General features: G+C 35.3%; 2 protein-coding genes and 1 pseudogene across 2 annotated transcripts; 2 read left to right on the plus strand and 1 right to left on the minus strand.

The window, feature by feature from the left end:
- LOC18008403 lies at positions 1 to 5,388 on the plus strand (annotated as a pseudogene).
- A 4,661-nt stretch (positions 5,389 to 10,049) lies between these two features.
- LOC18008690 (glutathione hydrolase 1) lies at positions 10,050 to 12,259 on the minus strand. Its single transcript, XM_006391415.2, has 6 exons — positions 11,930 to 12,259; positions 11,271 to 11,786; positions 10,944 to 11,179; positions 10,589 to 10,859; positions 10,362 to 10,499; positions 10,050 to 10,271 (listed from the first exon to the last, which is right to left on the minus strand). Exons 1-6 carry the CDS (start codon positions 12,251 to 12,253, stop codon positions 10,050 to 10,052), a joined length of 1,707 nt encoding a protein of 568 aa, XP_006391477.1. The 5' UTR covers positions 12,254 to 12,259.
- Positions 12,260 to 23,386: 11,127 nt separating this feature from the next.
- LOC18008520 (transcription elongation factor TFIIS) lies at positions 23,387 to 24,136 on the plus strand. The gene is made up of 2 exons (XM_024154675.1): positions 23,387 to 23,865; positions 23,914 to 24,136. The coding sequence occupies exons 1-2, from the start codon at positions 23,387 to 23,389 to the stop codon at positions 24,134 to 24,136; spliced, it is 702 nt and encodes a 233-aa protein (XP_024010443.1).
- Positions 24,137 to 24,313: the final 177 nt, after the last annotated feature.

Genomic DNA, 24,313 nt, shown 5'->3' on the forward strand with positions numbered 1-24,313 from the left:
ATGCAGAAGCAAGAGTTCTTAGAAGTGTTCGAGGCAGCAAGTCAGGCGGCTAAAGCTGCGAGAGGCGGCGAGAGTTCTACAGCTGTCTCGAGATGTCTCGACGCCATGAAACATTTGAAAAAAACTCCCGAGTCTCTTGTTTGTGACTTGGTCACCGAAACCTCCTCCTCCATTGGAGAGAATCACAGACTTTTCACGGAGCACAAAAATATCCAAATACGATCAGAGGCAAAGCTTCTTTACTCTCTTTAGCTGTCGTATCTCTACGCCACTGGTAGGAAACAAAACCAACCGGTGGTGGTGAAGAAGAAGCGAGTGGAGATTTCGAAGACAGGAGATTCTAAGCGAGACAAAGTTCGTGAGATTCTTCAAACTTCGTTGTCTCGCCAATGAGGTTGTTGCTGAGACGGAGATGAAGAAACGAGTCGTTTCTTGCGATCTTTGGACTGTGGCCGTGGCCGTGTCCGTGGAATCTGCCATGTTTGAGAAGTTAGGTTGTTTCGAGGGGTCTCAAAAAGCAAAATACAGATCGATTCTGTTCAACATGGGAGATAGTAACAATCCAGATCTGTTGTTTCTGGTGACAAAGATAAACTAAAATCTAATGGGTTTTATTAGGTCATGGGCTTACGCGGATTCACTTAGGGAGTGTGGTACGATTTCCTAATAGGCTTGAAAAAAGGAAAAAAAAAATATTTTTCTAGTGGATTAGAGAGTCGAGTTTTTTGGGGATATAAATACAAAGCTTAAGGGTTTGTAATTATTCATTTACACAATTAATAATAAAACCCTAAACGGGTGTTTGCCTCAATTTGCGATTTCTTTCTAAGTTTTATTGCTTTTTTCGTGCTTGATTCACAACAAGTGGTATCAGAGCCTTCGGTTTTTCCGCGAATTGTCATGACGAAAGGAAACTCTCTCAAGTTCGATATACCTAGATTCGATGGGAAGGGAAATTTCGGGTTATGGCAAAGTCGAGTCAAGGATCTGTTGACGCAGCAGGGTATGAAGAAGGCGTTGTTAGAGAAAAAACCGGACAAGATCGAGCAGGATGATTGGGACGATATGCAGGATCAAGCTGTTTCAACGATTCGACTTTGTCTCTCCGACGACATCACAAATCAAGTGATTAACATCACGACTTGCAAGGAGATGTGGGACAAGTTGGAGAAGATGTACATGTCAAAATCGTTATCCAGTAAGCTGTATCTGAAACAGAAGTTATTTGGGCTGAAGATGGCGGGATCAGGCGATCTTATTGCTCATATTAACAATTTCAACCAAATCATTGGAGATCTTACGCGTGTGGATGTGAAAATTGAGGACGAAGATAAAGCCATGATTCTGCTGTGTTCTCTTCCTCCTCAGTTCGAGACGTTGGTGACAGCAATTACAGTCGATAAATCGACTATATCGCTGGAGACGGTTTGTACTTCGCTGCAATCTCATTGGGAAAGGCGGCAAAACACTACCGTGGGTGACAAGTCTCAAGGTGATGGTCTGTACGTGAGTAGCAACCAGCAACGAGGAAGGCAGGAAAAGAAGCAGGATGGAAGTAAAAGGGACAAGTCGAAGTCTAAACCAGGAAAGAATTCGATGTGCTTTGGTTGTGGTCAGAAAGGCCATTATCGAAGGGATTGTCCGAACTAGAAACAGAACGGTGGATCTGGTTCTGCAAACGCAGTTCAGAAGGAGGATTCAGATGACAGTATAGGCAATTTGTTGGCTGTGACATCTGGTAATCACACAGACTCGTGGATCCTAGATACAGGTGCATCATTCCATATGACTCCTCACAGAGAATGGTTTGAGACGTACAAGACTGGGAATATGGGATCTGTTCAGTTGGCAAATGACATGTCATGTGGTGTCGTTGGTACTGGAGAGATCAAGTTTCGTATGCATGATGGCATCATCAGAACATTGACTGATGTTAGGCATGTTCCAGGAGTGAAGAAAAATTTGATCTCTTTGGGGACTCTTCAAAGAAACGGATTCAGACTCAGAGGTGATGAAGATGAAGACGTGTTGAAGATCTGTAAGGGTTCTTTGGTTGTGATTAAAGGAAAGTTGACAGCTGGGAACGTCTATAAGATGTTAGGGAGTGTAGTTGTAGGTGGAGCTGCAGCTGCTGTGTCTGAATCCGATTGCACAACTCTTTGGCATATGCGTCTGGGGCATATAGGAGAGCATGGGTTGATTGAACTCCATAAGAGGGGTCTTCTGGACGGGTTAAAGAGTTGCAAGATGGATTTCTGCAAGTTCTGTGTGATGGGAAAGCAGTCCAAAGTTTCGTTCAAGACAGGACAGCACACGACAAAGGGTCTTTTAGACTATGTTCATTCTGATGTGTGGGGTCCAACTCGGGAACAGTCATTGGGAGGGTCTAGATACTTTGTCATCTTCATTGATGATTTCTCCAAGAAGGTTTGGGTGTACTTTATGAAGCAGAAATCTGAAGTTTTTGCAAACTTCAAGGTTTGGAAGGCTGAAGTAGAAAACCAGGTGGAGAGAAAGGTTAAGTATCTGAGATCAGATATGGCACAGAGTATACTGACGGGGAGTTCCAGAAGTTTTGTGAGGAGCATGGCATTCAAAGACACTTCACTGTCAAGAAAACGCCTCAGAAAAACGGTGTCAATTAGAGGATGAACCGAACAATTGCAGAGAAGGCAAGGTGTTTGAGGTTGAATGCAGGGCTTCCTAAGCAGTTTTGGGCATAGGCAGTAAACATGGCAGTCTACCTCATCAACAGGTCGCCTAGGAGTTCCTTAGAAGGGAAAGTCGCTGAAGATATTTGGACTGGAACAGATGTTGATCTGTCAAACTTGAAGATATTTGGATGTCCAGCTTACATGCTGGTTCCAAGTGACGAAAGGTCTAAGCTGGATTCAAAATCCAAGAAGTGCATATTTCTGGGTTTTGGAAAAGGGGTGAAAGGCTTCAAGTTATATGATCCTGTTGATAAGAAGAGGGTGTTCAGTCGAGATGTGGTCTTTGATGAGCAATATATGGTGCAGCAGGCGAGATCAGAACGAGTGCCTGTGATCATTGAGACTGAAGCGGATTCTGGTACATCACAGGATGAGTTTAGTGAGCCTAGACAAGCAGCAGGACGTGATGGGCAACCTGTTGAGGTAGAGCAGAACGTTCAACATAGAAAAGCAGAGGAGAGTTTGGCACTTCAAAGACCAAGACGTATCATTAAACCACCTGAAAGATTAGGGTTTGAAGACATGGCGAGTTATGGTCTGATGGTTGGCTCAGGTGATCCAGAAAATTTTAGAGAGGCTATCTCAAGCCTTGAGAAAGATTTCTGGATTGGAGCGATGACAGAAGAGAATGAGAGCCTAGACAGAAATCAAACATGGGGTCTAAGGCCTTTACCAAAAGGCAAGAGGGCAATAGGATGCAAGTGGGTTTTCAAGGTAAAACCTGGAATGTCTGAGAAGGAACCAGTTAAGTACAAGGCAAGATTGGTGGCAAAGGGTTACTCACAGAGGAAAGGGGTTGATTATGACGAAATATTCTCCCCAGTGGCTAGGCACACTTCTATTCGAGCTGTGCTGGGTTTGGTAGCGAGCTGGGATTTCCATCTTGATCAGATGGATGTAAAGACAGCATTTCTTCATGGAGATCTGGACGAAGAGATCTATATGGAGCAGCCAGAAAGGTTTGTGAAACCAGGAGAGGAGAAGCTTGTGTGCAGACTTAAGAAGTCTCTGTATGGATTGAAGCAAGCTCCTAGCCAATGGTACAAACGTTTTGACTCCTACATAGTGAAGATTGGCTACAGAAGTTGTGAGTATGATTGCTGCATCTATGTAAGGTATCTGGACGACCATTCTCCCATATACCTACTGCTTTATGTTGATGATATGCTCATTGCTGCAAGAGATATGGAGGATATTGATAAGCTGAAAGAGTTATTGAAGAAAGAGTTCGATATGAAGGATCTTGGTGCTGCAAAGAAGATTCTTGGGATGGAAATTCGCAGAGAAAGAAGCTCAAGGAGATCATGGCTTTCTCAAAAGAGCTATATTCAGAAGATTGTAGACAGGTTTGACATGAAAGATGCAAGATAGTGTCTACACCTTTGGCGATGCACTTCTCATTTTCAGCGATGCAGTGTATCTAAGTCTGATCAAGAGATCAGAGATATGTCGAAAGTTCCTTATGCAAGTGCAGTTGGTTGCTTGATGTATGCTATGGTGTGCACTAGACCTGATTTAGCACAAGAAGTTAGTCAAGTGAGCAAGTACATGTCCAATCCTGGAAGAGAACACTAGAAAGCCGTCAAATGGATTTTCAGATACTTAAAAGGGTACAAGCGATCTTGGGCTTATGTTTGGTGGTCAAGAGTGTGGCTCAGTTGTGGGGTATGTGGATTCAGATTATGCTGGTGATCTAGACAACAGAAGATCTACTACAGGGTATGTCTTTACTCTTGCTGGAGGTCCTATTTGTTGGAGATCTGTGCTGCAATCTGTTATGGCAATGTCTACCACAGAAGCTGAGTATATGGCAATGGGAGAAGCAGCTAAGGAGTCACTTTGGGTCAAGGGACTTGTGACAGAATTGGGTGTTGATCAAGGTGGAGTTCAGCTATACAGCGACAGCCAGAGTGCGTTGTCTCTAGCCAAGAACCCGGTATATCATGCAAGGACGAAGCACATTCATGTCAGATTTCATAAGATCAGAGAGTTGTCTGCATCTGGAGAAGTCTTGTTGGAGAAGGTGCACACGTCAGAGAATGCAGCTGATATGTTGACCAAGCCCGTTACTGTGGAGAAGTTCAAGCATTGCTTGGATTTGCTCCATGTCTTCAAGTGCTGAAGAAAAAGAAATCCCCCCGGAAGTGATTGGAGTTTGAAGGTGACTTTATGGAGATTCTTTGTCAAGGTGGAGATTGTTGTTTCTGGTGACAAAGATAAATTAGGGTCTAGTGGGCTTCATTTCATGGGCTTACGCGGATTCACTTGGGGGGTGTGGTACGGTTTCCTGATAGGCTTGAAAAAAGGAAAAAAAAATCCTTTTTCTAGTGGATTAGGGAGTCGGGTTTTTTGAGGATATAAATACAAGGCTTAAGGGTTTGTAATTATTCATTCACACAATTAATAATAAAACCCTAAACGGGTGTTTGCCTCAGTTTGCGATTTCTTTCTAAGTTTTATTGCTTTCTTCGTGCTTGATTCACAACAAGATCTGAGGAGGAAAGTGCTACTTGGTGAGATCAATGGAGAGAGATTGGTGACGATGGGCAAAGAAGAGATGGGGAGCGACGAGATTCAGATGGAAGTTCAACAAATCAAAGAAAAAGCAAGATTTAGGGAAGAGAATCGTCTGAAGATGATGATGCTTCAATCAGATCACATGATTACGACCTAACAGAGATTCTCGATTTTGTTTTAGTGTATGATTAATCTCTTGGAGGTTTGAATGTAAAAACAATAAGATTTTGTTTGCAAATTAAGGTTTGTAACTCACTGTTTCATTGTTAAAACCAACTAGGTGGAGACCCGTGCATTGCGCGGGTTTGCGAGAGACATGAAGCTGAGTACTTGTTTTTTTTATAATGTTAAAATTCTTATATATTATAGAAACTTTTAATGATAGAAACTTTTTTATAATGTTAAAGTTTTTCAAAAAGTTAGCAGAAAGCCATTTTGTCTCCATGTACTGCTTCCTCAGAGCTATTATTTAAGGTTTTCGGGAGTTTGCATTTGTGTGAAAATATGTTTTCTGCACATCATAAAATTCACAAGCGCGAGGTAGTGGAACTTTGTGAATTGGATTTGCAATTGGCTGAGTCTCTCTTTGTTTGAAGAAGTTCAGCGGAAAGGATGTCATCCTCATTGCTATATTGAACCGGGAAATATATGTTCATCATCTTTTTAATTTTACTTATGACTCAAGTAATTGAATTATTTTATGTTTCGATTGATTTATAGCAAAATAGTACAATCTATGGTCCATATTAAATGCTTAATTTCTTAATTTATAAATGTATTTTGCAGGATGATACCTAGGTTTAAGAAAAAATAAAGAAGGTGAGGTTAATTTATCAAGGTCGACAAAAATAAAGAAGCTATCTTTACAAAACTCAAACACAAGAAAATAATGGTAATGTTAAAATTAAAATGCAGAGATGAACATCTTGTTATGAAAAAAAGCTATGAATAGAGAGATAAAAATCTTTTAGCTAAAAAGAAAATAAAAAAGACGCTGAACAAATTTAAGAAGAGGAATTAGACCTAAGAGAAAGGTGAGTTAGTTGTGGTAAGTGAAAAACATATGTAGGTTAACGATATATATAGTGTAGGATAGATGTTTTAGAGTTTTTTTAAATTTTTTTTGGTGGTCCATTTAACAGATTCGGTGAATTAAACAAAACCGCTGACCCATTAACTAATTTGATGGCCCGTAACTGATGTAAAATCACATTAACTATATTGACATGTAGGATTAATGATAATCCAATTAAAATTAAGAAAAATGACACATATATAGTTTTTAATATGATACATAAACAAATCGCTCTGGAGATGACACATAGGATTTTTGACTTCGTAAATAATAGTATAGATAATATATTACTTACCACTAATTTTCTTGTTAATTCCGACATAAATTATCATAAAACTCGAAAACATAAATTATATAGTCTGATTCGATTGCCTGATGATGGATAGTTCAGGTGGCTTCAAGTTAATGAATGCATCTGTCTATATCTGGTGGGGATAAAGTTTTGTAAAAATCTCTTGGCAAGCAAAAAAAAGGATTCCACAAAAGTTAATACTTTTTTAATTTATTTTTTAATTGCTTACTTCATTCTATGAAACTCTCATACATCTTTTTGTTTTCTTGTGCAAAGTCTTTTACACTCCCATGCAGATTTAGAAGCAGCCATATATAGAAGCATCAAAGATCAAATAGCTTCTTTTTTTTTTTTGGTCATACAAAGATTAAACAGTTTTGTCATACATTCAAAAAATGAAAAAAAAAAATGTAATGGATCTCTCCTACTGAATCTCTGCTAAATCAAAGATCATTACTGTTTTGATCATTAAACGATTAACTAGATCGATTAAAATGGTTTATTATTATAGCAGTATTGCTTAAATCATTTTTAAAGAAATCCAAAGCAAATAAAATAAAAGGAAGGGAAAATTGTAAAATAAAGAGTAAAGATAAAAAATATAATGAGAAAGAAAACGTGTAACTGTGCTTTTTTAAAAGAAAATTAGAGTAACTAGCTAACAGATCTGCACCGTGTACGAGCTACAAATATTTAATAAATAGAATATTAAAATTTTAAAAACAAACTTTTCTATAATATGTTATTTTTATTTTTTTTAGTTTTTTATTAATTTATACTAAATTAAAATTTTGATTAGATCTATCGTAAAAAAAAATAAAAAATCGATATTCATGCATAGATAATATGTGTGATTCATTTATCAATACAATCTTCCACCATAATCAAATTTGAGTTGAAGTCGATTATTGTTGTTTAAAACATCTATCAATACTTTTCAATTTCTAAATTTTGGTTTGAAATTTTTTATAAAAACCCATACCATAGTTCCATCCTAAGTACTCCTTATACAATTGCAAAAAGAATGCATCTGCTCCCTATGACTAGTGTATCATGTATATCAAGCAATGAATAAATATTTTTACAACTAAAATTTGTATAGTTAAGCAAACATGAATTTAATATGAAACAAAAATTATATTTGCACTAAGAAACAGAAAAAAATAGTTAAATTTTTCGTATGTATGTTTAAACATGTTCATTTCAAGAATTAAGACAGGATATCACAGAAAAGAGATTAATAAATATAATTCGGGTACTAAAAAATATTACCCAGTTTTAAGGTAATTTCAAAAAAGATAACATGATTTTACTCGGATAGCTTGGAACAGATATCAGTGATAGAAGAAAAAGATAAAGTAAAACAAAAGCAACATTAAAAGCAAGGAAGAATCATAGAAAAAGAAGATCATTGGCTCAATCAAGCAAAAACAGACTAATTAGTAAGAATTGTTAGGGATTAGTAACTCATGTTTGGTATTAGGTTTTGCAGGGATTGTGTTTTTTTTTCTTCTTTTTCTAAGCATCTTTTTTATTGTCATTGTTATTCAAAGGGATCGGCAAAGGTAGAAAATTAAATCGGGATCCACAAATTAAAGGTATAAAATTAATAGTTTTGTCAAGAAGTTCCTTCCAACTTTGTAGTTATGAATTGTTTTGAAATAGAAACTAGAATTAGGTTTATTAAAAAAAATTTTGGTCGTTAGGTTTATTAAAGTAAACGGGAAGGCAGTGAAAGTACTCTTTAACGCCACTGAGATCTCTAATCTCTTTCTCTCCTTTCTTAATCTTCTATAGCTCTTTTTAGAACTGATAGTAATGAAAGTAGAAGTTCCACTTTCAATCTAATATATTTCCGAAATCTACAGCTTGATGTTGATGCAGATTTCTTATACTTCACCGCAGATGCAGCGATATTCGTGGTAAGGATTATTTATCTTCAAATCGATAAGGATTATCTATCTATCTCGGGTTGGTATATACATCACATATTATCTTAGATTCCTCCCAACTTCCAATGTAGGATAGTGTCTACATAAAATTTATTTTGGATTTGGTTTTTAAATTTAAACTAGATTTTAACCCCGTGCGTCCGCACGGGAATGTTTTATTTTTTATTTTTTCTTATATAAGTTGCATTTATCTTTTTTGTTTAGATATTATTTATTTTTGTTATTTATTTTTTTAATCAAAAAATTGTTATCATATTTTAATTTTAAACAGTAAAATTTGTATATTAGTAGAATAAGAGTATACGTTAATTAAGTATACATTGATCTAATGTTAATTATAAACTTTGTTATTATGTGAATTTAGATTTACACATAAACAATTTATATATCTATGAATTTGCTAATCCATCCGTTTAGTTGTCTTAAATTATTTTTAATATCTTACATGTTTTGACAAACTAACCCGTATCAGACTATAATTATAATTGTATAACCCTATAAATATTTACTAATATGGAATATTTGGACCAATTGATTATGAAAAAATATAAGAAGATATTTATTTACTATTTGTGCTATTAAAAAATATGTATATATATATATATATATAAACGGACTAACCTGTTAGTTTAATTGTCTCAAATCATCTTAATATCTTACATGTTTTAATAAATTAACTCATGGACCTTAAATATATATATATATATGTAACTCTAATCAGCTCGATCATATTATTGTATAATATAAATATTTATTAATCTCAAATATTTGATATTTTAGACCGATTGTTTATGATAAAATACGATAAAATATTTATTTACTATGTATTTTATAAAAATGTTATTTAAATTTAAAATTTAAAATTAAATCTTTCCTGTATTTAAGAAATTCTAAAGTATTAAAATTATTATCTAAATTTTTGTAATAAAATTTAATTATATTTTTTTTTTGAATTTTTTGAATTTAAATTAAAGTGAATGCAAATTTTTGTAACTAAATTTAATTAAATTTCTAATAATTTGAAATTTAAATTAAAGATGACCTAGATTTTAGAAAATCTAAAAATATCTAAATTAATAACTAATTTTTAGAAATTAAATATAAAAATAAAATAAAATATTATAAAACAACTTTGGGAATGTTTGGATGCAAGCACTAAATGTGCTTCTGTTTTAATAGAATAGATTGGTGATTAGATTGTGTAAATTTCTTATACTATGTTCAATTCTAAATTTTTAAATTGGTTAATTTTAAGTAGAATTACGACACAATATATTTGCTGCGTTCTTTTAAACAATGACACGTCAACAGAACACTGTAAAACTCTCTGAGAAACCGACACATCAACAAATCACTACATAAGTATATAGATAGAATTATACAGTATATTCTAGCATTCTCTATAAATAGCTTACCTGAATAATTATATAATTATATTTTTTGCTACAATTACGAAGTTCTCAATAATAAACAAGGGAAATTAATAATCAAATCCAATCTCAATATCCTGAAGGGAAGCCTCCTTTTCTTGGATCACTTACGGCCACAAGCTTACTCCTTCCACCGGATTCTTCAACTATGAACTGAGAAATCGTCCCTCCCGGTAACGGCGTTAGGACATGACCTTTCTTCTCCAACACATGTCTTGTCTCTTTAGGTATCTCAAAATGATCATTGTAAGCCGTCGTCCAGTTCTCATACGAAACTCTGTTTGGTATCAACTGGAAATGACATTACATAAAGCAAATGTTAGTGATGGACCAACGAACAAGAAAGTTTCTATTTTGGGTAAGGAAACCAAAAACAAAAACCTGATGGTAGATTCTTGGAGCCACGACGGAAGAGAGAGGATCCATCTCGAGGAAAAAATGATTCAAGAAAACCTCCGTTGTTCCAGCGATGATATACATTCCTCCGCTTGCACCCACCGCAGCTTTCACTTTACCGTCCTGAGCAAACCAAAGCATAAAAATCTGTCGTTTAGAATCCTAATTCAAAGTTTCGTGTTGCACAAGTAACATGATTTTCTCCCACTTACTTTAAGTACAATGGTAGGTGTCATTGAGGACAATGGTCGTTTTCCGGGACGGATGAAGTTAGCCAGTGCCGGTGGCGGCACATCTAGGTCACCGACGGATGTCATCGGCATTGAGAAATCGTCCATTTCGTTGTTCAAAACGATTCCCGTACTCGGAGATAGCATCCATGCCCCAAAATAACCGTTTATTGTACTAGTCATCGACACACAATTCCTCTGGCGATCTATGATCGATAAATGGCTTGTCCCATGATCTTCGATCTGATTCCACCTACCAATAATTGGAAAACGGAAAGATTGATAAATCAAGAATCCAAGATGAAATATCGGGGTTTTAACAGATCTTTAAACTTACATGCCGCCATAATGTTTTGGATCAAAGGTTTTCTCATCATTTATCTTTCTCTTCAAGTCTTGTGCAAACTTTGGAGACAACATATCCGCAACAACCGTACTAACATCGACGAAATCCGGATCACCAAGGTTCATTCTAATCGCAAAAGCGTGTTTTAGAGCCTCGACTAGTCGATGGACACCAAGAGAGCCCGAAACACCCGATGGAATCCCATATTGAGAAAGAATGTTCAAAATCTGCAACACAAGAAACTCTCGTAAACTTAGGTTTGATAAAATGACAAATTTTTGCAAAAAAAAAAAGAAAAAAGAAAAAATAGAAACTTACAAGCGTCATTGCAGCACCACCAGATGAAGGAGGAGGCATCCCGAGGAGTCGATATCCAAGAATGTTTGCTGACAACGGTTCTTTAACCTTAACTCTATAACTTTGAAGATCTTTCAAAGTTATTATACCTCCTGATTTACGTATATCTCTAACTAGGTTAACCGCAACTGTGCCATTGTAAAATGCTTTTGGACCATACTTTGCAATTTGTCTCAAGGTTAAAGCCAATTTAGGGTTTCGACAAACCATCCCTGGTTTCTTCAGCTCTCCATTTGAAACAAATAGTTTCGAGAGACCTTTGTCTGCTAAGATACCATCTTTAGTCGCATTCATCTGCATATGAAGATACTTTGAAATCCTGAATCCTTTTGCAAGTTTTGCTGCAGGCCTCACTAACCGCTTCCACGGCAGCTTTCCATGCTCTTTCCAAGCCGCGAATAAACCCGCGACTTCCCCGGGAACAGCTACTGATAAGGCTCCTTTCTTTTTTAGATCCACATTGCCTCCATACATATTCTACATCAAGAAAAGACAACCAAGAAAGATCAATGATTCAAAAACGTAAGGAAAAAGCTATATCACCTAAGTTTTAGGTTCAAAACGCATATTTTGTTTAGAGGAAAAAGAAATGCATTATTACTAAAAACACCATTATATACCTCACTAGCGAGGAGAGGAGCGGTTTCTCTAGAATCATAAGCTATTTCCTTCCCACCAGCTATCTTAACAACTGTAAACGCTCCACCGCCAATACCGCTAGACGCTGGACTCACAACGCCCAAACAGAGAGCAGCAGCCACAGACGCATCAATCGCGTTTCCTCCTTGTCGAAGAATTTTCATTCCGATTTTAGAACACCGTCCATCGTCCGTTGCAACCGCACCGTGATACTTTACAATACTGTGCTGTCTTTTCTTTGCCGCAGCATTTTGCAGAAACGCGATTATGAGAAGAACGATCGTTGCTGTTCGAACCAGCGTCATTGCTATGATCAATGGAGGATCTGAAAAGAGATTAATCACAAGAGGACACAGAAATACAGATGATTTTCAACGTTTAAAAACGACAACAGATTCGTTTCTATAAAGAGAGATTTAGTCTTAATTAATTTTGAATTGAAAAGTGCTTTTTCTTGTATTTACAAACGATGTAACTTGCAAGGTATTTATACACAAACGTTATTCTAAACTAGAATTAGGACTTGGGAGTTATCTATGATATTCTGTACTTGTAACAATTAATCCTTATCCCAATAGGCTTCCCAACAAATGGTAAAATTAATAGATTAATTAGTCAATCTATTGACAACGTTTAATTAACAGAAAAATCTTAAAAGCGTATATTATTGGTCTTGAAAAAGCTCAAAAACAGCAAAGACTTTAGCTGTCTTGAACACAATTCAAAAAAAAAAACTCAAAACTTGGATTTTGTTCCCAAGAAGAAGAAAAAGTATATGTACAATTATTTTTTTCTTTCTCTGTTATTGAAAAAAGTATGCTAAAAATACGTTTCAATTTCTACATGAACTATATATATATACGGTTTCTTGTACTTGAACGATATATATATATATATATAAATATGGTTTCTTTTACTTGAATAATATATATATATATATATATAGAAAAGTAATAAAACTAAGAGCTCTTTCAATGGGTTCATAATATTTTTTTAATATTATTTTTTTATTTATGAGCAGTGAAAAACTTCTTCACATCTGGTATTCCATTAGTGAGCTCGGGTGATGGGTTATTAAAAATAAAACAATAAAAAAGTATAGCCAATCGCACAACGCCACATGGATTACGAGGCGAGATATAAAAATTCTCCGGTAAAGAGCGGTTCAGGCAGAAAATCCATTTCTCATTTATTTTTAAATAGTTTTACATAGGAACCCGAGCCAAAATTTAGGTTTGAACCCTCAACAATAGAGTGTACGAGGATTGTTGGATTTGCTGTATAGTTTCCTTTTTTTTTTGTTCTTTTCATCCTTAAACATAAGATGTCGTTGTTGCAGTAGAATTAGAAAATAAATACAAGGGGTCATTGCAAAATATTACTTTTATAAAATAAAATAAAAATAAATTTTTCTTATTTTTAGAGAAATAAAATAGTATATACTATGAAAAAACAAAATTATGCGGACAATAAATTAACGAAATTAAATAAATTTCCTAAAAATTTTAAACAAATAAAATTTACCTACCTTTATCAGTATATGTTGGTAAAGTTAGTAGTTAAATGAAAAAAATGGAAAATCCTACAACGGTCAAAAAATAAAAACAAGAAAAAAAGGAAAGTTCAAGGAGGCTTGGGTACTAAGGAGTATCGAAACATAAAAAACCTATCAGGATTAGAGTATTACTTTTCTCTATGTATATACAAACACATAACATCACATCACACTCTCTAACATATCTCAATTTCTTTCCTTGTTTGAGAAACCCTAATATGAGTCGAGAGAAAGAGAGAGAGAGAAAACACACACAAAAGAACGAGGGAACGATGCACCAACTTGAGCGATTTCTAAATAGGTTTTAGTTGCATTTAATTTAAAATTCCATCATTTGCTAATCACATATTCATTTTTCCTTTTGATCCAACGATTTATAAATACAAATACGGTTTCTTTAAAGCAACCTCTCCTGTAGTAATTTTCTACTAAAGGTGCACATAGATGCCACTTCCAATATTTGTATTTTGTTAGCTCGATTGATATTGAATCTCAATATTTCATGTAAACTGAACCTTTGAAATAATAATTTTTTTTGGTTTTTTTTTGGCTCTGTTCTCTTTGAAATGTTTTAATCATGGAAAGCATGATTAATCATGGAAATTAAAACATTTCAAAGCACAACTAATCATGGAAATTTCCTAAAAACTTTGACTTGAAAACGATGATATTCATTACCAATTCTAATCTTACAATTATTAGGAACGTAAACATAACGAAGGGTGAAGCACTCAACGTAGATCCCTCTGCAGAGATTTACGTACTAAGAAATCTGCTATTGATACATTAAATACTTAAATTGGTAGAGTATTTCGAGATGATCATAGAAAAATGATTCAAGAATAAAATTTAATGGTGAAACCATCACTGGAAAATGGTAGAAACAAGAGGTTGCTCTTCAAATAACAGAAAATACTCCTTCGGATTCTTAATAAAAATTTTATTAGGTTTTATTGAGCTTTTTTTTTCTAATTTTTTTTGGTATCTCGTGGATTCTATTAAACCACAATTCAGAACAAACCATGAGAGTTGTTATGCAAGATCATGCGATGGAAAGGGGGTAGAGAAATACATCAAGTTTGATGTTTGTTATCCTGGGGTTGTTGATTTATTTTCTTTGTGTTAGTATCTAGATATTTAATGTTAACTATACAAATATTTATTAACTTGATTCTCTATCTATAACTCGTCGATTAGTTTATAAAAAAAAAAACTAAAATGTTAACTTTTGTTACTTTTTGTGCCACCATTATCCCGCTTTCCCTTTGTGGAACCAGATGGATCGACTGTATCAATTTCTAACGCTTCAATTGCCCTTTTTAGTGGGTCTAATACCCTCATTCTAAGGTCCGACGTCCTCTCTCTGCTCGTTGGTCTATCAACCGCTCTTTCCAATAAACTCAACATCTTATCTCTAGGCTTATTGGTTAACTACTGTCCGACAGTTGGTTTCTCTCTAAGACTGTGGGTCTACCACTAACCGACGGTTGGTGTGTTAATCCGGAAAGCTCGTTGATGAGGACATCAAGTCATCATCAGACAAGAAGCACGGAATCAACAAACAAGGAGAGGAAAACATGGAGCCAAAACGAGCCAAAGAGACATGCGAGCTTTGTTCAGCTCAAATGAAGACCAAAACCGACCGTTCCAGCTCGACAAACATTTGGGATATTTACTCATTGCATCTAGAGCATACCACGAAGAAGAATCATCCCAAAAGCTTTCCACATGAAGAATATATCGAAGATACAAACAGACAGATCTTCAAAGGATCCGATGGAGACATACGACCACTTATTGAATCTCTCCAACCAGACCAGAAGGATTTAATACATGAAACCACTTTCTATGCAATCTGGATCCAGCATAGGCACGCGGGGAATTGGAATCAGTCCAATTGGAGTTCAGACATAAGAGTTATTCAGCTTACAAACCGGGTTATCTCCAACAAACCCGATTTGGACATATGCGCCTTGATCAAAGGATTCCGACCAAACAAGGACGAATCAAGCTATGAACCGGATTGTTTTGGATTCTTCATTCATGATAGAACCCAGGAGAACTGGAATCATACCGAGACCGGTTTTGGTTGAAAAGTTATTCAATTTCTAAATCAGAAGATTTCCGGCTTGCCTTATTTGGAACCTTTCGGGTTTTGGAGGCTTCAAACATATCAGTGGCGCCCAGGAGACTCTGAGTTACTTCTAGAAGCTTTCTAAAACATCCTAAGGTGCACCAACACGCATTGGATCAGGCGGATCCAATTAAGTTCTCAATTAAGCCACCCGGAACCATTTATGGCAAGTATGAGAGTCAACCGGTTTAATTCAACACAGAACCGACTTTGGCGACCAGGAGACTTCTCAGAGGGTCCAAATATTGTCCCACCATGCACCAGAACTCACAGGATCAGGCGGATCCTTCTGCAACTTCACTTGCCATATATAGATGCATTCACACTTGGAGCCATAACTCTCCAACGGCTCTTTTCCTTTGAATGCTACGACTTGGGAGTATTTTATGAAGATAATAATGTTCCAGAGAAGCTAACTTATCCCATAAAACCGTCCAGATACAAAGGCATCATCGCATTTTCATATTTGGCCGAGGTTCACTCATTTAGAGCCTAACGGCTAGTTTTTGATTAGTTTTGATTTGTTTCTTTGTCTTTAGAATTTTAGAACGTGTAAGAGCATTATATAAGCTCCTCTTAGTCCATTGTAAAAACTCACCTTTCAATCCAGAAATATACTAAGTATTCTTGTTTTCTTTCAAAGTGTTTCTTTGCAAAGATTGTTCTTTTTTTTTCTTTAGAATTAAGTGTGTGATTCACTTAGCTCTATAGAAGCTGCGACCTAGCTTGTTTGTGAGATTCAAACAATCTATTTCGTTCACAGATTGAGAGAGTCAGTCACCATCGATTGAGAGAGTCAATCAAATCCACCACCTTCTATCCCACCATCATATCCACTTCCGCAAAGCTTGTTGTCTTTGACAACCTTGTGAATTATAAGACTTGGTGTGATTCCAATCTTATATCACTCGTAAAACTTGTTTATTGTCCCTGCAATCACCACGTGATTTTTCTCCGTGCTTTGTCCTCACTCACACCATACCGCGAACCACTTCCCGGTAGGTCACATATCCTGAAATTGCTCTAGCAAGCATCTTTAACTCTGGAGTTCTCTCAAGACTAGTGCCCGAAAAGATAAGTGCACTTTGATGACATAAGTAGCCAAATCAATTCTTATAAGTCTCTCCACATATAACAGAAATCAGGATGTTACAATTCTCTCTGACTTCCAAGGAATTCGTCCTCAAATTCTCCTCAACTCAACTACATTCCAAGACGCCACCCGGGTCAGAACTGGTTGGCTAACCTTATGCTCTAATACCAACTGTGACATCCCGATCCCGCCTTTCTTTTGGGGAACCAGACGGATCGACCGTATCAAATCCTCATGCCCCAACCGTTCCTCTTAGTGAATCCAACGCCCTCACTGTAGGGCTCAACGTCCTCTCTTTAGGTCCGTTGGCCCACCAACTGCCCTTCCCAGTGAGCCCAATGCTTTATCTCTAGGTCTATTGGTCCACCACTGTCCGACAGTTGGAATCTTTAGACCCGTGGGCCCACCAATGTTCGATGGTTGGTGTGTTAGTCTGGAAGGCTCGTAAGACTTGTCTACTGTGTCCCTGCAATCACCACATGATCTTTTGTTGTGTTTTGTCCTCACTCACACGATACCGCATATCATTTCTTGGTAGGTCACCCATCAAGAAATTGCTCCAATAGAAGCACCTTTAACTCTGAAGTTCTTTCAAAACTAACGTCCAAAATAATAAGTGCACTTTAATAATATAGATAGCCAAATCAGTTTTTATCTCTCCGCATATATCAAAAATTGGGATGTTACCCTTTTTCAACTTGAATACTAAACCGCTTTTGTTAACCTGTTATGTACTTATTTTACCTCTTGAATTACAAAATAGTTAACGAGATTCAAAACTTTTGTTGTCCCCATTAGATATGTACTGAAACGTTTCAGAGATGATCGCCAAAATTGTGACTGAAATTTAACTATGAACTAGTGATTATGAAACAAATAGCTGATATACATACGACTACGAAACAAGCCACTGTAGGTCGCTGATTGCAGGCGACTGCCAAACGAACTCCTGATGCCAGCATGTTACTTAACAAAATCATTTTTATAGTAAAAATTTGATGTATTTATATGAAAAAAAAGTCTTAAAGAAAAGAACCCTGTAATTACTGTTTTCTTGCCTTCCAAGCTTGCTAAAGGCTTTCAATTTTTTATTTTATTTTTTCTTAAATGGTTTTCCATAGACTTTACACTGGTTTTATTTATATAAGGAGCCATAACACAAAAGAAAAGGTACAAAATAATGATTATCACTTGCCACATATAAAAAGAATTGTGAGGAGTTTTTAGCAAAAAGAAAAAAAAAACATCTTAATAGACTAGAGCCATGCAAAATTGATTGATTTTTCTTTAATTTAATTATCTTGGTTCAAAAACAAAACTGATTTATTTAAATATTCTTATAATAATAATGATCTAGATTCGAATAAAAGAAATTCAAGCAATGACAAATGAAAATTATTAAATGAATAATTTTTTTAAGATGGATATACTTTCCTTATTTATTTATTTATAACATATAGAGAAAGGCATTATTCACATATTATATTTATATGATAAATACTATAGAAATATAATTTGCTTCTATGTTATAATTTGCCTGTTTAACTATTTTTTTTATATAACTGAAAAATTTGATATCTTTTTATTTTTATTTTTGGAGAATTAATTAGATAGTATATAGTATTAAAAAAGAGAAAAAAACCATGCGGACAATGTATTTTTAAAATAAACTAGGTGTTTAGCCCGCGTCTTACGCGGACAGATATGGTTCATAAACTATATAAAACCAAATACAAATATAACAATAATATAAGATTTTTGACCAATCTAGAAAAACAGCTTCTTCATCTTCTTTCTATTATTCTTTCTTCTCGTCTTCTTTGACTGCTTCCAATCCATCATATTTGTCTTTTCTAGTTCCTTATTCTTCTGCTTTTTGTTAGCATCCTTTCGCATCTTCACCTTCTCAAACTTTTTTATATTCATTTTCCAATCTATTTTCTCATGTTTAAATCTGGTTCCTTAGATTGGCTTTCTCATACATTGACTGGATTCCAATAATATTGTCCTAATTCTGAATTCTCATTCATTAGCTTCGTCTTCTTCTTCTTCCCCCCATTCTTCGTCTTTTTCTTCTTCCTCTTCATCGTCTCTGACTTCTACTTCTAATTTTTCTTCTTTATCGTCTTTGTCTTTCTCTGACTTCTTTCTTCTTATTTTTCTTTTTTTTCATTATCCTTATTTATCTCGTCTTGTTTTACTTATCCCCATCTATCGCATTTGTCTTTTTTTATTCTATATTCTTTTGTTTTTTCTTAGCTTCTTTCCGCATTTTCACTTTCTCAGACTTGTTATCTTCGTCTTTCAGTCTCCTTCCTCATTTTAACGCATGGATCTTTTGTATTTTTTGAATTATTCTTCATCAGCTTCGTCTTCTTCTCTCTTTTACATTTTTTCATCTTCCTCATCATTTCCTTATTCCTATTCATCGTCTTCAACTTCTATATTTTATCTTTTTTATCGGTTTTGTCTTTTCTGAATTCTTCTTCTTATTATTCTTTTGGTCTTTCTTCACCTTTTTATTCTTTTTTTATTTTTTCTATTATTTTTACTTATCTCGTTCTCGTCTTTTTCCTCTTCTACTTCTTCTCGGCTTCTCTCTCTGTGAGAATCTTGTTTCATCGATTTCGAAGCTTGAGTAAGCTGATTTTGTCGAGAGTTTCTGGGAAACCCCCACAACAATATATCTGTGATTCCAATAACATTGGTACTCATATTGTTATTTCTCATACATCGATTGGCTTTTACCAAAGTACTGTAGGTAAAACCTTCAATGAAAAAGGATGTCATAGGATGATTTTAACAAATGATTTCATATTTTGCAGTTAGATTGGATGTTACCAGATTTAATTATATACAAGAGCTGAATTTTAAGTCAGGTTTGTTTGCCTGGTATTTTGTTGCCTCCTATGTAAAAATTCAGTAGCATTGTTTCTTCTTTTTATTTTCTTGATTCTTGACGTCTCAATATTATCTTGGGCAAAATATTGGTATCAAAGTTTTGATTATCTTAAACACGATCTGCGAGAGAGATGGACATCAATGCTGCAACTTCCATAACCATGACAACAGACTCTACATAAAACCAAGGAATTTCAAAAAATTTGTTCTCATGTATCATTGGTTTTCAGTGGCATTAGCACAAAACATACATATTATCTAAGGGCCCATGAACGACTATAACTTCACAGAAAAATAGCATGTCTAAGGAGAATAGGTGAAAAATAAATAAAAAAGTGCTAAGAACTCATAAGCTTCTCTCGTGTCCTTGATAAGGAATACAGTGGAGACACTTTGAAGATAAGTTGTTCATTACCCGTTTTTCTTCAAGTCTGTTAAGACCAATTATCTTCAATTTTCTTCAACATCTCCAGATGAAAGCCCCTGATGCGGTGTTCCTAAGTATCCAAAAACCTCCTCCAATGGTAATAGACCCTGTCAAGCTCAATCTTCAAAACCCTTTTTGCCACTTTCATGAATCCAATTATTAAAAGTAAAATTAAGGAAACCACACATCATTTACCTTCTCTACTGAGAGTATCAAGATCCAGCAATGGCTTGTCTAAATAGTAGGCCATGCTTAAAGCTTCAAAAGCCAATGTACAACTTCAAAGTCAACAACAGTCTTTCATCGCAAAACATTCAGAATCCCTGTTAAATTACGACCATGAAGTCTTTCATCACATTTTCTTAGTGTCTTACGTCTCCTCTTATATTGAACTATGTGTTTTGGATATGTTTGATAACGTTTTACGTACCCGGAACAAAGAATATAAAAACAAAAAGTGAACACAAACCCAAACACATAAACATGCAAACCTAGAAGCCAACTCAGAATAACGAATACCTCCAGCCTCGGGAAACCCACGGTTACACTCCATCAAAGCCGCAGAAAATTGACTCTATTGACTACTGTAACCTAGATCCCCACCATCAACAAACAAAATGTTGCTCAGGAAGACGAAACAATAAAATGCGAACACCAAAAAATAAAACCAAAAACATATCAAACAAAAAATAAAACACAAGCCCAATACAGAAAGAAAACAATAAAAACAACTAATTTTACATTTCGACACCACTGCAAAACACAATAACCAACGCCACATCAAATCCAAATTAAACCATGTCCACCTAAAAAGAAAACAAATACCAAACTAAAGCAAGTGTACAACCAAATAGAAAAATGCAATATAAAAGTAAAGAAAACCCAAACCAAAAGAAAACCCTTAACGAAACCAAAAAAAAGAAGAAGTAGAAACGAAACCACAAAAGAACACCAAAGAGTCAAAAGCAGAACGAAACAAATGCAAAACTCTCAAACCCGCTAACTTGGTACACAAGGAATTGATAACTCCAAAAGAACAGGACCGACGCATACACCGAACTAAGAAAATAAAAACAGAAAAGAAACTAAAAAAAGTAAATCAGGGAAAGTGGCAAACAAACTATTAGAAAAAGAATTACCACCAAAGAGACAAAAGCAAAACGAAGTAAACCCGAAACTCTGAAACCCGCTGACATGATATAGAATAAATTGATACCTCAAAAGAACAGGAACAGGGTCCAATTTCCCACCTATAAAGCAATACAATAAACAAATTTCAGTTTGTATTATAGCCTATTAGTTATGGTGGAGTTGATACCATCTGTATAATATGGTTGGAGTGGCCACGAGGCGGAGATTCTCTTATATTTTGAATACTGAATAGCCCTAGCTTCGGGAAAGAGACGATTACAATCCATCCAACCCAAAAATTCAGTATGATGATTAAAAGAATCCAGATTCACATGCATCATGGGAATACAAAATCCTTGATGCAGGTAGATGAAATAAAACTCTTAAGTTTAGGCATAAAAACACAAACAGACCTACCTCTCACTTAGACACAAAAGTAATCCTCCCAATAGGAGACGAAGAACATCTGTTAAAATAATAACATGAAACCAAAGCACTCAAACTCAATAACATTTGAACCCAAAGAAAACTCAATAATAAAACCAATAACAGTACCGATAAACAAACAACGTTACGAAAGCACAAAATGGAACCAAGATAAGAAAAAAAATGGAGGCCATGGAAGTCACCTGTTTCAGATGTTGGAAAGCCAAAGTACTTACGCAGCCTCTTAAACTTTCTGCAATATGGTGAACAAAACCTTAGAGTTATATTACTAACGATAAAGCAAGACCAAACTCATAAAGCCAACGAAAACAAAACAAACAATTAAAAAATATGATGCTAGATAAAAGTAAAAATTACAGCAGGAATAACAAACGTAAATAATGATCTATGAAGGGATGAGGCTCGATATGACTACGATCTAGGGTTTTAGATTTGTGACTGCATCTAGAATTAAGATTTGCTTTTTTTTTTTCTTCTCAAATGGTGACGACAATTGGGCTATAGCTCAATATGTTTTCTGCATTATACAACCCAATAGTAAATGAACCCGGATAAAAAAATCGGTTGGACAATCTAACGCTATTTGTTGATTTTTAATGAAAACCATGTTAAACTTAATTTAAACCAAAAATAAGGTTAATATTAACTTTTTGTTGAGGGATAGGATGATAATTAGCCACCCTCAGAATGAATGAGAGAGCTGGAAAGCTAAAATTTACTTCACTTATAATATATATGATTATACAACCCAATAGTAAATGAACCCGGATAAAAAAATCGGTTGGACAATCTAACGCTATTTGTTGATTTTTAATGAAAACCATGTTAAACTTAATTTAAACCAAAAATAAGGTTAATATTAACTTTTTGTTGAGGGATAGGATGGTAATTAGCCACCCTCAGAATGAATGAGAGAGCTGGAAAGCTAAAATTTACTTCACTTATAATATACATGATTATACAACCCAATAGTAAATGAACCCGGATAAAAAAATTGGTTGGACAATCTAACGCTATTTGTTGATTTTTAATGAAAACCATGTTAAACTTAATTTAAACCAAAAATAAGGTTAATATTAACTTTTTGTTGAGGGATAGGATGATAATTAGCCACCTTTAGAATGAATGAGAGAGCTGGAAAGCTAAAATTTACTTCACTTATAATATATATGATGATATCTCAGATCTGTGAATTTATTTACAAAACTTCTTAAGAGAAATTAAAAATAAATTTTCATAGCTTTATCAGTAGACGCGCGTTGGTAAAAAATGGAAAATCCTATACAACGGTCAGTAAAATGGAAAATCCTATATAACGGTCAGATCATAAATAGCCACCTTTAGAATGAATGAGAGAGCTGGAAAGCTAAAATTTACTTCACTTATAATATATATGATGATATCTCAGATCTGTGAATTTATTTACAAAACTTCTTAAGAGAAATTAAAAATAAATTTTCATAGCTTTATCAGTAGACGCGCGTTGGTAAAAAATGGAAAATCCTATACAACGGTCAGTAAAATGGAAAATCCTATATAACGGTCAGATCATAAAAAGGAAAGAAGGAAAGTTCGAAGAGGCTTGAGTTTACTTATCACTACTTGAGTTTTACGTCTCTCTCTATATATATAAACACATCAGAATCAGATCACGTCACATTCTCTAACAATTCCCAGTTTTCTTTCCCTTGAGAAACCCTAATTTGTTGAGTCGAGAGAAAGAGAGAGAGAAAGCTTACAAAAAAGAACGATGCAGAAGCAAGAGTTCTTGGAACTGTTTGAGGCAGCGACTCGAGCGGCTAAAGCTGCGAGAGGCGGCGAGAATTCTACAGCTGTCTCGAGATGTCTTGACGCCATGAAGCGTTTGAAAAAAGCTCCCGAGTCTCTTGTTTGTGACTTGATCATCAAAACCTCCTCCTCCATTGGAGAGAATCACAGTCTTTTCACGGAGCACAAAAACACCCAAATCCGATCAGAGGCAAAGCTTCTTTACACTCTTTGGCTGTCGTATCTCTACGCCACCGGAAGAAAACAAAACCGACCGCCGGTGGTGAAGAAGAAGCGTGTGGAGATTTCGACGACAGGAGATTCTAAGCGAGACAAAGTACGTGAGATTCTTCAAACTTCGTTGTCTAAAGTCGCCAACGAGGTTGTTGCTGAGACGGAGATGAAGAAACGAGTCGTTTCTTGCGATCCATGGACTGTGGCCGTGTCGGTGGAAACTGCCATGTTTGAGAAGTTAGGTTGTTTCGAGGGGTCTCAAAAAGCAAAATACAGATCGATTCTGTTCAACATGGGAGATAGTAACAATCCAGATCTGAGGAGGAAAGTGCTACTTGGTGAGATCAACGGAGAGAGATTAGTGACGATGGACAAAGAAGAGTTGGGGAGCGACAAGATTCAGAAGGAAGTTCAACAAATCAAAGAGAAAGCAAGATTTAGGGAAGAGAATCGTCTGAAGATGATGATGCTTCAATCAGATCATATGATCATGATCTAACAAAGATTCTCTCTCAATTTTATTTTATAGTATGATTAAATCTCTTGCGGGTTTGAATGTAAACACGTTAAATCTCTTGCGGGTTTGAATGTAAACACGTTAAATCTCTTGCGGGTTTGAATGTAAACACGTTAAATCTCTTTAAGCAAATCAGTTGTAGTTCGGTTCAAGTTCATG

Source organism: Eutrema salsugineum, unplaced genomic scaffold, assembly GCF_000478725.1.
Source record: "Eutrema salsugineum unplaced genomic scaffold, Eutsalg1_0 scaffold_9, whole genome shotgun sequence".
Taxonomy (NCBI): domain Eukaryota; kingdom Viridiplantae; phylum Streptophyta; class Magnoliopsida; order Brassicales; family Brassicaceae; genus Eutrema; species Eutrema salsugineum.